At 43.8% G+C, this 13429-nt stretch overlaps 2 protein-coding genes across 4 annotated transcripts in view; one reads left to right on the plus strand and one right to left on the minus strand.

Annotated features, from left to right (window-relative positions):
• The window catches only part of ASB3 (ankyrin repeat and SOCS box containing 3), a 31976-nt gene extending 24494 nt beyond the window's left edge, over positions 1-7482 (plus strand). For all 3 annotated transcript variants that reach the window (XM_035565422.2, XM_050709428.1, XM_035565420.2), the window contains 3 exons: positions 2060-2311; positions 4447-4580; positions 6081-7482. In XM_035565422.2, coding sequence (XP_035421315.1) covers positions 2060-2311; positions 4447-4580; positions 6081-6334 — 640 coding nt within the window. In that variant the 3' untranslated portion in view covers positions 6335-7482. The remainder of the gene's footprint in view (positions 1-2059; positions 2312-4446; positions 4581-6080) is intronic.
• Positions 7483-8994: 1512 nt separating this feature from the next.
• On the minus strand, positions 8995-12525 carry MALL (mal, T cell differentiation protein like). The gene is made up of 4 exons (XM_035565418.2): positions 11508-12525; positions 10239-10406; positions 9586-9717; positions 8995-9205 (listed from the first exon to the last, which is right to left on the minus strand). The coding sequence occupies exons 1-4, from the start codon at positions 11607-11609 to the stop codon at positions 9143-9145; spliced, it is 465 nt and encodes a 154-aa protein (XP_035421311.1). The 5' UTR covers positions 11610-12525; the 3' UTR covers positions 8995-9142.
• Positions 12526-13429: the final 904 nt, after the last annotated feature.

Consider the following 13429-nt stretch of genomic DNA (forward strand, 5'->3'; position numbering starts at 1 on the left):
GATGCTGTAATTCAATACAGAGGACTCTTAATTAGCTAAATTCTTTTTGGTAAGGATGAATTACTGGAAAATAGTGTTGTACTTTTCTGTATGCCAGTCTTGTGCGTAAGACTAGCAGAATTAATCAGCTCAACATTATAGCTGTAAGGAGGACTTGAAAATGGAATGATAAATTCTTTGAGATCATGACCCATTTCTTTCTATATCTGGTAGATAGTGCACACCCCTGGTATTCAACAGGAAATAAAATAATGCTTACTTCATAATGCAAAGGCTGTCAGAGTAGAGGAAAAATAATAAGGTATAAGAGCCTTACTGCTCTGTATGCGTATGGTATGTCTGTGAGCTGTTCTTAATGAACTTCTTCTTGATTTTTTTCCTTTAGTAATGAATCTGCTTCTTCATTTTTCTGTGGGAAATTAATTTGTGGAAGAGTGGGCTATTATTCTAAGATATCCAGATGTTGCTGTCCCCAAGTTCGCCTTGTCCTTCTCCCACAGTAATTCAGTGTATAAAATATATGAGGGACTGAATGCTGACACAGCTCAAAGCAAGATCGAGAATCAAATCTGGGTCACTTCTTGGCAGTGCTGAGCTTTGCACAGAGCTCTAATGTTTTAGATTCTAATTGAGAACAACTACCTGATACTGCTTTATGCCTTAGGGCAATGGAGAAATTTTAATGTGGTAGAGAATCCATTTGAAAACAACTTTTTAAAAATTCAGTTCATTGCTGTCTGCTGTCTAATATTTTGCCAGAATTCAAATTAGTTGACCCTTTGTAGACAGTCCTCCTCAGGAACATTAACCTGAAGTAATGTTACGTGCCCAGTGTGCTTCGTTAAAGAAAATATCTTCACAGAGACTTTTACATTTTCTTAAAACTCAGATTCTAACAGAGTGTTTGACGTTCATGGATCAAAATTAGTTGCTTGTGCTGTTATTCAAATTCGTGAACTTCTGGTAGTTTTGAATTTTGTTCACTGGGGGGGGGGCATTAAAATGTATTAAAATGCACATTATACAGGAGATCCAAAAATATAGGGAGATTCTGTGGCTACCTTACATTTGTGACCCATGATTTCAGTTTCTTATTCTTGATTCTTGTTTTCCATGTATGACCTGTTCTGATTTCATTTATTTAAGGAAGAAAAATCAAAGCGTGCAATACTTTAACAGTTCCAAAAACCCATCACCTGCAAACCTTCTTAGCCAAAATACAAAGCTGAGAGGAGATGTATCTCGGTGCCCCGACCGCTATAACTAACTGAGGTTTGAACACAGGCGTACAGCCTATTTGAGAAATTACTTTTTGTGAGAAAGCCTGCCCTCATTTAAAATGATGGTCTTGAGGTGATGTACTTTTTTCCCTGGATAAAGCTGTTAAAAGAACTAGCTTGGCTGAGATTTTGATTGCTGAACACATTTGAATATTTGTGCCTATTATAATTGATACTAAATTGATTTTACTAAAACATTTTTTTATTTTTTTATTTTCCCAATACACTATTTCAGTGGGTTGCAGAGCTTCCTGCAAATAGAGCTGCATGTAAACCCTTAAAATGTGCAACCATTAGGCTGGTCCCTGAGCTGTGGGGTGCAATCATTTGGTATTTGCATGTAATTGTTTACCTAACGCACATGGCTTTTTGAAGGTGGATGAGCACAGTGCCTTCTGTTTGTAAAGGGCACTTGGCAGATGGGCAGATTGGTGGTGTGGCAGTGCCTCTGGCTACAGATACCGTAAACGATGACTCTGGGTGCTTTCTGTTTAACAAAAAGTCCTGATCTGAAGAGTTGGAAGCTGGAAGGAACCATGGGTTTCTCAGGACAGAACCAACAAATGTGTTAAATGTAAGGACCAGAGTCTCCTAAACCAGTTTTGGTTTAAACTGATGCTTTCTAGAAACAATTGCAGTCAGCCTGGTGTGATTTTCTTTGGGTTTGTGGGGATTTCTGATAGAGGAAGTATGCTCTCTCAATGGGAACAAGTTAAAAAGTCAGATGCTTTTCTGTGAAAAACTAATGGGATGTCCTGTTCCATGTGTGCTGCTTGTAGGTTTTTTAATTTAATCGGTATTTTTCTGAAATACGGGATCACGCTGCTTGGGATCAATTTGGGATATTGCCTGTGCCATGAAAAGTTTACGTTGTTTCGACACTTCTTGAAGTTGGGCTGTTCACTGCCTTCTGGCGATCAGTTATCAGAGTTCATAAGTTACGCAGTTAAAGCACATGAGGAGTACAAGGAATGGCTGCCCCACCTGCTCTTGGCTGGTTTTAATCCAGTTAATTTGCTGTTCAGGTTCTGGTAAGCAGACAATGTTATCTTGTTTTCTTAAATGTTGTATGTTAATCTGTAAAGCTGTTGCCAATGCTGTTTAACACATGCTTCCAGCTGAGAGTTAGTGATTATCAGCTGTCATGATCAGGAATGGCAAGGGTTAGGGAAGGTCTGAAATAAGATTCATGGATAATGGCTAGATTGAGTAAAACAAACGGCTGTTAGGTGGATGGCAGAATGAAGACTGTTCTATTCTTACCCTGGAGAAAGGCATCTTTTCTTGCTTTTTAAATTCAGTATTTCTTAAAAGCATGCATGTTTTGTTGCAGGTCGAGTTTCTATGTATAATACAGGAATCATAGGAAGAATTTCAAATACTGAGAAAGGTTAGGAGGGATAGGAAACAAGTGGAAGGTGAAGGTGGCCTGAGGTTAGGAGCAAAGGAAAGGGACAGAGCTAGAGCTTGTGTTAAACAAAATATTGTGGCAAAAGTATTTTTCTATGTATAAGTAACTGCTTCATACTGGTTTATATTTAATTAGGCACTGCAGAGTTAAACATGTACATAAAATTATGAAGTACTTGTATTTACTTCTGTTTTTTTCCTGTCCATGGAAAAGATGCTTAGATTTGATCGACTTCATACTTCTGACTGGTTAACAAGATGATATAAGCTCTGTAACGTCATTGCATGCATTACTTAACTGTATGAAAGGAGTACAATTTTAAGATTTACTTAGTTTTTAAATACCAATTTATATTTCAGCTAATGTTACGTTGTTATGCTCTCAGTATTTTAAAAAACATTCATTTATGACTTAGTGAGATTCTCTTGTTCATTAGCATCCATGATGCGCTGAGCAGTAGAAGAGCATATGTAAAGCTGGGCACATCTGCAGTTTTGTATATCATATTTATACACAGGAGACTAAGTGATTGCATAAGTAGAAACACTACAAGATGACAATTCAGGGAGTAAACGTGCATTTATATGATAGGAGATGCTTTTTCGTATTTTGTTATCTACAACTGCTTTTACAGAGTTTACTTTTTTGTTTAAATACCCACTTTTTAAAAATAGTGCATTTTACATCATAATCTACAGAACTGATGTTTTTGTGAGCTTAACTTCAATATTAACTATTCTGTCCTGGAAAGTAACAGGAGGATAATAGAGCAATGATAGGCATATGGTTGATTAACTGCCCCTGGCTCATTGTGCAAAACATCTGTATAATCATAAACAGGTCAGTCTAGAGCATTGGCATTTTTAATTACCAGCAGGAAAGTGAAGTCACCCTTCTCTTAAAGAAGGCCAAGCAGTCAGACCTCACTCCTGGGTGCTTTTCAGTAAGTGTATAAAAGTTCAGCCAAATGTGAAATCTCAATGTTGGAAACTGAAATAATAAAAACTAGAAAGGACATAAAATATTTTTGACACGACTCTCTCAAAAAAAGGAAGTGTATTAAAAATGTTTAGTATTTTTGTGTGTTTACAGCATTTTATATCTCCATTTAGATGAAAATTCAGGATTGTATATATCTAGATAAGAAGCTTTTCTATGAAATTGCGTGACTGTTCACCATGCGTAGTACTAAAAAAGCTGTTTTACCTGCTGTTATTTAAGCCTCCTTATAAGCTCCATCCAGTTAAACTATTGCTGAAAGTTCTTCCTACATTCTAAAGAAATGAAATATAGGAGAGCTTGGAACACTTGCAAATTTTGTTGGTTTGTTTGATTGTTTTAAATAAGTAGCTAAATATTTGCTATATTGTTTTTTTTTTCCTCAAACATGATGGTAATGCTCCTAATGCCCTGGTGTCTCACCACCTTAACTAGAATTTAGGTGTAAATTGAATAAGAAATAAGTGCAGAGAAGAGTGCTCTCTTTTACCAAGGCATTTGTATTTCAGAACAGGTATTTTTCTCCTGCAGTCTAGCTTACTTCTGAAAAAAAAGTAACGGAGGAAGATAAAATTGTTAGTAAGGAGTCATGCTGTCAGAATTACTTTGAATTTCTATTTAATGGTTTTCTATTTCTGTACTTGAAATATATATTGTTACAGATTTGTTAGAAACAAGAAAGCTTTCTGGTGTTACTTCTATTATTATATTTATGCTATTGTGTAAAGTGATATCTTACGGAGTTGTGTTGTGCAGGATTTACTCTGTGAGTGAGGATGTCCTTAATTTCATTCTGGAGTTCACAAACTGGAAGAGACTTCCCCCAGCTGTCGAACGAGACCTTTCAGACTACAAAGAGAAATTCAGCTGGACTCCCAAGAGCCATTTTGGTAAGCAAAACAATTAGGGAAAAATAAGTCTCTGTATACTGATCTCCAGGATGTAAGCGGGAAACAGCTCTTTGTCCTAACGCATGAATGCAAAGAAGGTCAAATAGTCAGTAGATACTGCTTGTCCAGAAACTGGGCAGCAGAAACAATAGTTACTTAAAACAAGCAAACAAAACATATCTGAATGAATTTTACTCATTTCATTGTTCAATTCATAGTTCATGTGTTTGAATTTGGGTTATCTTTTCCACTTCAAATTAACAAGCATGCTATAAAATATGGGCAGCGACTGTAAGTTAGTACTGCATCTTCCTAAAGATCCTCTTCTGGGAAGATTTAAGGGAAGATGATCAGTATTACTTGGTTGCATTTTCTAGACAATATCCCACTGACTTTATTTTTAAATTTGATTTGTATTTCTAATAAAGTGTCTATCTTGTCCTGGAAGCATTGACAGTAATTAAAATAAAAGCCATCTATATCATCACACTAAATACCTGTAAATCTAGAAGTTCATTATCACTCCTATAATTGAAACAAGGTCAGCCAAAAAGATTCAATAACAGATTGTCCAGTGCTTGATGTGTTCACCTTCCAGAAAAGCAGCTTTAACATAGAGCTTGCACTGTGACCTATGCATTATGTTATTGAAAAACTGCTCAGATATGTTAGTGACTCGGTTTAAAGCATAGTCTTCTTTAAATTGGCTACAATAATTTTGAAAATGTCTAAATTATATTAATGTTATTAAATAAGACTTTCTTTGGAATATTTAACGCTAATGAGGATATATTTTTGGAGTTTAAAAAAAAAAAGGCTTTGTTTGGGGAAATTTATTTGGAGTTCTTTTGGTTCCTTTGCTGTTAATAAATGTATTTGTGTTGTAATAGTATTTAATACCCTGTAGCCAAATAGTAATATTTGTAACTTAAGTATTATATGTATTATATTTAATGATATAATAATATATTGTTACTATTATTATTATCATCTATTACAAATAGCAATACTAACCAAACCTGCAGAGAGGAGGAAGGTGGGAAGACAGTTTGTTTTCACTTTTTCGTTCTTTCAGCCAAGAGCAGTCAGGGCAAGCAGGCCAGCTGCTGTGCTGAGGCTTTCCCCCTTGAGGAGTATTAAGTATTCTAACTGAGATAAGCTGGTCGTGTGAGTGAGCACAGGAAATTAAAAATGAAGGGTTCATGCTGAAAAATTCAAGAACTGACATTCATACCTCCAGCTGAAGGCTTACAAAACGTATAGTCCCCTAAAGTTCTGTATTTCAGTAGAGAAGGATGAGTATGGCAGGTGCATAAATGATTGCCGTTAATATTATAGCAAAATAGCTGATGTAGCAGAGACGTGTCCTTCACAGTCAATAATTCTGCCTCGTTACCTGGCTGAGACTGGGGGATTTCAGAGGGATCTATGTAAACTAAGTAGACAAGCAGTGTAATCCCATGGTTCTCTTCACCATTTGACTTGTTTTGTATTTCTCAGCCTTCATTCCTTCCCTGTCTCACCTGTGTCGTCTTGAGATCCGGTCCATTTTAACGAGCGAACGCCTCCGATCGGACCGGTTCATCCGGGACTTGCCGCTGCCGGCCTGTCTGCAGGACTACCTCCTGTACCTAGATGTACTGCGCGTCAGCGCTGTCCCAGACCAGGAGGATTGCCTGGGGCAGAGAGAGGAGGCAGGTTACTCTGCCACCACCTCCAGCTCTGAAGATGCAGAGAGGAGGGACAGTCTGTAACGCCAGCGCTAGCTGATGGCACTGCCAGCGACGCAACGCCATGGCTGCAGGTTTTGTAAAGGCAGTTAGCAGGCACCAGGGAAATACTGCTGTAAGTAAGGTTGCAGAAATAAGTCTTTTCATGCTGCAGTTTTATACTATATTGGGACATTTGTTACAAGCTCTATGATGTGCTCATTTAAAGTCTTCTTGTAGCCTTCTAGGTCTGCAAATATTTTCTGATTTTGAAAGGAAGTGTTTAACTCTTGCAGAGTAAGATTAGCTTGTTCAATGAACAGAGCTTGTATAGTAGCTGAAATCTATTTGGTCAGACACTGTTAATAGATACCGCATTCTAAGTACAGCATATACAGTACAACGAAAACAATGGCGTATTATTGTTGTGAAGTTGTATGTTGGGGTGTAATCTAGCTGAACCAGAGGTAGAAAATTAATGAGAAAAGGTAGGGTTTCCTAAATAAACTTTTTTCCCCCCCTCCTCTTTCCTTGTTCATCTGTATTCAGCACTTGGAGAGCTGTTGTTCTTTTATCATCATTTTCAGTCATCTTTGAGCACCTCTTCCAATGTCACTTCCCTTGGAACCGTTCATGCCTGTCTCCCCACACTGTTGCTTTTAGTCAATATTTTTGTAGTTACTGAAGAGCAAATCATTGCATATGAACATTAATAAGTTAACATGATCCAAAGTCAAGGGATTTGTTTGTATCTTAGTCAGTAACTAATACACCAATTTCTTTAAAACTGTTTACAACCTTGATTTAGAGTAATAATTTCTTAAGAATATCCCTTACACCTCAAATATGTTTACAGCTAGCACTGAAGCCTATAAGAGCTGCAGCTATAATTTGGAGAAATAGTTGCAGTTTTCTGCTCAAATTTACTGCAGGATGTAACTTCAACTTTTATGTTCTTTAGTAGCAAAGTGAATTATAAAATAAATGAGATCCTTTCCTCTAAATAGAATTTCTTGCATAAAATCTGATTAACTTGTAGTGTTTTTTTTTTTATACAAAGCTGTATCAAAGTGCACACTTTCATTATTAGAGTACAACACATTTTGCAGCCATTACAAACTAATTTTCTTTGTGTTAGCAACTACTTCTCTTAACAAAGGATATATGAGAAAATAAAAAATACATTGAAGAGTTCTTACCGTTCTTGTGTTATTCTCAGTTTATGCGCCATCCATTCCTGACTTGGAAAGGTGCAGCTATGTCACATCTCCAGCCTTCCAGTTTGGTGAAAATGTCCATAGGAAAGGCCAAGATAGCCTCTCCCTTCTCTTTGAAGGAACTTTCCACTTGAAATACCAGGAAATTCCCACTTGGAATGTGGGGAAAAGGCCCCCTCCCTTTGGAGGAAATTCCACCCTTTTGAGAAAATTCCTATTTGGATTGCTGGGAATTTCTCCTCTTTGGAGGGAATGCTCATTAGGAAATGCCAGGAAATTCCTTGGTCATGGCCGAGGAAATTTCCACTGAACACCAGCAAAATCCACCTCCTTTTGAAGGAAATTTCCCTAGGAACTATTAGCTATTTCTCCCTTCTTGTGGAGCCAATTCCCCCTTGGGACACCAGGGAACTAACAGCCGCACCCCCCCCCCCTTGGCAGACTTTCCCACGCAAAAGTCCCAGACATCCCCACACACGCACAGTGGATGAAGTTCCCACTTCAGGTAATAGCTGTTTCCCCCAGACTTGGAGGACGTTTCCCCTGCGGAATACTAGGAAACACCCTTTGGCTTTGGAGGAAATCGCCGTCACAAATGTGAAAAAATTTCCTACGCGCTTTAGGGGAGAATTTCCCCTTGTAATGCCAGGAAATCCCTCCACTTGCCATGCCCGAAGTGTCCAGTGCTCGCCCGCACCTCCCAGCCCAGCTCCATGGTGCAATGTCTGTGCAAGGGCCGCTGGAGCACACCCTGGGCAGCAGCTCCCTGGCTGTGTGCCGCGCTCCCAGCTTGTGTCAAGGTACAACAGCAATTACCTTCACCTGGTGCACTGGGTGCCCTCTACACTCAGCAGCTTGTAAAGAACGCTTATTTCCCATATATTGTGGCACCCTGCCTGTGACCTTTGAGCCCGCAGGAGGACAGAAAATGAGATTTTCTTTGTTTCCAAAGGCTGACTATGTACCTAGAGCTGCATCTGTTCTCGTCCTGCTCCACTGGGAGTGGCGGGGCTGGGTGACAGCTCCTGGTGGGGAGGTGGCGCAGGGTAAACAGGAGCAGTTTTATTGCAAGGGCAGTGCCGCTGGTCCAGCATCTCGGAAGGAGAGCAGGATTGCAGAAATGGCCTAAAATGAAGAGATTTCCCAAGCTCTTTGCGTTCCTTTTACTTGATTTGCTAGCCTGGAGATCTGGCTCTGGGCACTCTGGGTGGCTGTTGCAGAGGGCTCCACAAGAAGGAAAGGGATGACTGGCTGGGGCAGGAGACCAGGGCAGGGGGAGGGGGAGGCCCCAGAGGGCAGCAGGAGGCACTGACAGGGGCTGCTCACCCTGGGCCCTGCCTGGCTTCTTCCCAGCGCTCACCAGGGTCAGGGCCGGGGTGGGGTGCGGGGGTTGGCTTGGAGCCCACGCGTGGTCTCCCCTCGTGTAACCCACAGACCCTGATATGAAACGTCCCCACAACCACAACGACATGACACCAGTGTACAAAAATCCTGCCTTCAATAATGTGGAAAAGCAACCGCATCTCGCTGGGGTTGGTGGAGGTGCTGGCATGCCTACGCGGAAGCCAGCTGCTGCACACATGCTCTGGGAAAGCCTCATCCTGCAGCAGGGAAGGTGACACTGCCTCTGCCGTGCTCACTGGTAGTAGATGCTGAAAGCGTGGAGGATGTACAGGAAGGTCGTGATGAAGGCAAAGAACTGCAGGACAGAAAAGGCAAAAGCTGGCATCAGCAGGGCTCCCTGCAGGGTGTAACTCCATCATCTCACAGTGCTCTCGACCTTGGGAAACCTCCAAGCCTAGAGCTCTTTCCAAACTCAAAAAAGAGGCAAAGCCCCCAAATTTCCCAGAGGAGGCAGCTGTGCAAAGCTGTCCTGAGCTGCTGAACCCCCAAGAAGCCTGTGCCAGCTGCACAACGTGATGGAGAAAAGAAGCCGAAGCTCTAACCACCGTCTGACACTGCTGGGCTGGATGGGTGTGGGTTGGAGCACCTCCGCCACAGCTGTAGCATTTGCTCCTGCTTCTCCCCGGGGGAGCTGCAGGTGCTTAGGCCCACCCGGGTTGTTCTCGACTGACTCACCGATGCCGCGCAGTTGAGCTGGTAGTAGTAGAGCGGTGATTTGGTGTTGAACTCAGACTCGATTGTTGCATTGGCTTGCAAGACAGCAGCACTCATGTACAGAATGGCTGTGGCACCGTGGTACAAACTATCCTGCAAAACGAGGGAGTGATGGGGATCAAAAACTGCTCGGCCTTGTCTGTCTCTCTCCTGCCCTGAGGATAGGAGATGCCACCGTCCATCCTCTGCGCACAGGAGTGCACAAAGGGGACAGGCACACCTGGGCAGAGGCTGGGACCAGGCATTGCCTGGGCGCTCTGCAGCACACCAAACCTCCTGACGGCAACTGAGGGACCCCATTTCCCAGTGGGAAGCACAGGGCCCAACCCCAGGCCCGTGTTCATGGGGACGAAGGTGGGAACGGCTTCTATCACATCCCGATCTCTTCCCTTTCACCCTGCCATTGAAAAGGGGCTGTGTTCAACCACAAGCCACGTGTAGCAGTGGCATAGCAAAACCTCCTCCAGGCGTTTCCAGTAAAGGCCTGGCCGTGTCCCCAGGGAGGAAAGGAGGAAAGGGACGTTTGTTTGCAATGGGCTGGCCAACCCATTGCCAGCTGCTGTTACCAGCTGCTGCTGCCCACACCATCTGCCCCTTTCTGAGCCCATCCTTACCAGCACTTTCCAGTTGTTGCTGTTTCTGTGAAAGCCAAAGATGTAACTTAGGAGGAGCAGCAGGGAGATGAGGCAGGAGGTGAGGGATACATACATCACCCATCCCTGCTGCAGCGGGAGAGAGACGGAGGTAGCAGCAACAAGGATCCAGACCCAGGTCCCGCAGAGCTGCCAGGGACAAGCAAAGGCACCTTCCATGAGCACGCGATGGGGAAAGTCCCTTCTCCTCCCTGGATCCCACCTCGTCTCCCTCCTTCCCTCCCAGGCTGGCCCCAGGAAGCCCTTCATCTTTGGGCGGTGCAGCTGCTATGCAGGGCATCCTTGGGCTGGCAGCAGCACTGCCAGCTGGCACAAGTTTTCCCTGAATGCTCTTGGGAAATGCCTCAAAACTTTTCTTGTAAAACGGAAAGAACTGCTGCTGTGTTCGACACAAGGAAAAACCGCACCCTGAGGGCTTTGGCAAAGAAGCCAGAAAGCATGCGTTTATCTCGGAAATGTGAACCACCAATGTCAGCCCAGCCCTGCCCGCACATTAATAACCTGCCTGAAATCACAGCACGAGGAAGTCATCTCCGAGCTTCACGTACCAGCCCAGAGTGAGTCGCTTGCTCTGGATCCACCTCAAGTATTTACTATGCAGAAACAGCTCACAGGGCTATCTGGCTCTGCTCCCCCTGCCCTATGCCACACCAGCTCTGGTGGATAAAACTCCTGCTTTGCACTGACTGCGCCCACGAGGTGTGAGTGGTGTGTGCTGCCAGCACCGGGGCTGCGGCTACCAGCTACTGTGCCGTATGTCAAAGTACAGGAGCAGCTATTGCAGCCACTCGCACCGCCTGCCCTCTGGACTCAGACGCAGTGCAAAAATGTATGGAATTTTACAGTTTCCAGGCAGGTCGGCTTCTTGTAAAGTCTAAATATGAAAAGCAAAACTCCCTTCATTTTAAGCAATTTCCAATTTCTCTTTGCTAAGTAGAGCTGCTTCCGTTCCCAAGGCAGGCAGCGCACTTCAGCCCTTCTTAGCCCTACGGCAGCTGGCAGCCCCCTGCACGGGCTCCATGTGGTGCTGGAGCTTATCTGGTCCTCAAGCTGTCCCAAGAACAATTAAACCACAAAGACCAGCTCTGTGTGGCCAGTATAAGCCAATAGAAATGAAATTATTCTCATTAAGGCTCTTTTCAGGATCCTCCTGAGGGCTACCCCCAGATTTCTAAGCCCAGGACTCCCCAGAGCCGGGCGTTACAGCGCAGCAAGGCTCGGCATACTCACTATCTCCGGTAGGATGAAGGCATAGGGAACGGTTTTGAAGATGGCTGGTCCGGAGGGCACGGTGGGCTGCGTGGTGGCCGCAGGGGGACATGCCGATGCCATCGCTCCTTAGCTGAGGCAACTCCACTCGGCTCGCATGTGTCTGCGCTGCGCCGCTCCCCGGCAGGGTTTTAACCGGCACACCCGCAGGGACGTAATCGCAGAGACCAGCCCAGGCTGGCACCACGCTGCTTCCTCCAGCTGAAGGAGTCCTCAGCAACCCCCTGGTTCTCTCATAACACACCCTGCTGCCAGCACAGTGACAGGATGGGCTCACAGCCTGGCCAGCACCACCACTGGCAGTAGCACACTGTTAGTTCAGCGTCTTTAATGGGAGAAGAAAAAAATCCCACACCACACCACTGCAGAAGTTTCCTGCAATCCAATTTTGTCCTTGGCACTTGTTCAAGTGTGAAATATTTTTGTTTCCGCTCTTGCCTCCTCCCCTTTTTGCTCAGGTTTCTGCTACTTGTTCACGTAAGAATCCCCCACACCCATGGGATGCGTCCAGCCCTTGAACACTTACAGCCCGCCACAGCCTTGGCAAACATTTCTTACAGACAACTCAATGCACCAGTAAAAGACAGAAGAGTTTGTCCATCTGCTCTTAAGTGTCCAGAAAGGTCAGAAGGACAGCAACCAGGCCAGCTTTAATTTCCACCTCCTGGCAGATGTGCTTCGGATTCAATGAATGCTCTATTCTTTCTGCCTCACCCACTCAAGAAGTCTAGGAAATAACTGGAGGAATAAAAAGCTGAAAGTGGTCTCTCTGCCTCCTGTGCTAGAGTGGACAGAAAGACCCCGCTAACTCAGGCAACTCTGCAGCAAGAGGAGGGAGATCCTAGTAAGATACCACATGTCTGTTAGAAGAGCCAAGTTATGCCCTAGGAATTTGGCCTCTCTGCCAGGCTCCTGAACAAGACAGAAGAAAACCAAATCCATGATGTTTCTCATCATCTGAGCCCATCGTAGGCCAGGGGGTTGCACTTTGCAGGATTTCTGAAGGCTCCAGTTTACAAAAGCTGCCAGCGAGGGCTGGCCTCATGCTCCACACAGCATGCTTCAATCTTTGAAAGGCCTTGTTTTAAAGCATTTCACACCACACAAAACTAGCGACTGCTTTGGATTTAAATCCAAGTTTACTTGGTGCTGCCCACCTCACATCAGGCACCGTAGCAACGTACCCATCACCACAGACAAAGCATCCAGACATTGAGGCACTCCAGCACAAAGAGAAATCAGATTAATGACTCTGTGCCAGGAGTGAGCAGCACTCAGTAAGGACCGTGGTTACAAACTGCTCAGGAAAAAGAAACCTTGAACATCCTGATGGGTGTGAGACATACCCTGCAGCTCACCAGCCTGCACACAGTGAGCTAACCTATGCTATAGTCATGCACATGGGAAACGCAGCATTCCCTGAATTCTCACCACCTTTTATTTGTACTAGGTGGGGTCAAGCACATTCCTGCGAATAACCCAACCTTTTCCTGAGTGAGAACGGAAAACAGTAAAAAGTGCTAAATAAAGAGCAACCTGCAGCCTGCTGATTGGACAAGAGGTGACTTTTTTCCTGACCTTGTTCAGCAGCATTCTTAAAGATCATTGCTGTTTTCCTTGCCTGTGCCAGTCCACTTGGGTGCTCTAACAGGGTCTTTTGCTCATCCTGATCAAAACAAAATTGGAAATTATTGGCAGCTGCAGGAGAGGAGTAACATGCTGCCTCAGCATTTGCTAGGCTTCAGCACAAAACAACCATGGCTACCACAGGTACACGTACCGACAGACGACCATAGCCTCGTCTGACATTGCAAAGGGGAAAATATAAAATATAATTCTCATTAGTTGAAACAAAATAATACTAGACTGTCTCAAAATGTTAC

The sequence above is a fragment of the Cygnus atratus genome, chromosome 3 (genome assembly GCF_013377495.2).
Source record: "Cygnus atratus isolate AKBS03 ecotype Queensland, Australia chromosome 3, CAtr_DNAZoo_HiC_assembly, whole genome shotgun sequence".
In the NCBI taxonomy this organism is placed as follows: domain Eukaryota; kingdom Metazoa; phylum Chordata; class Aves; order Anseriformes; family Anatidae; genus Cygnus; species Cygnus atratus.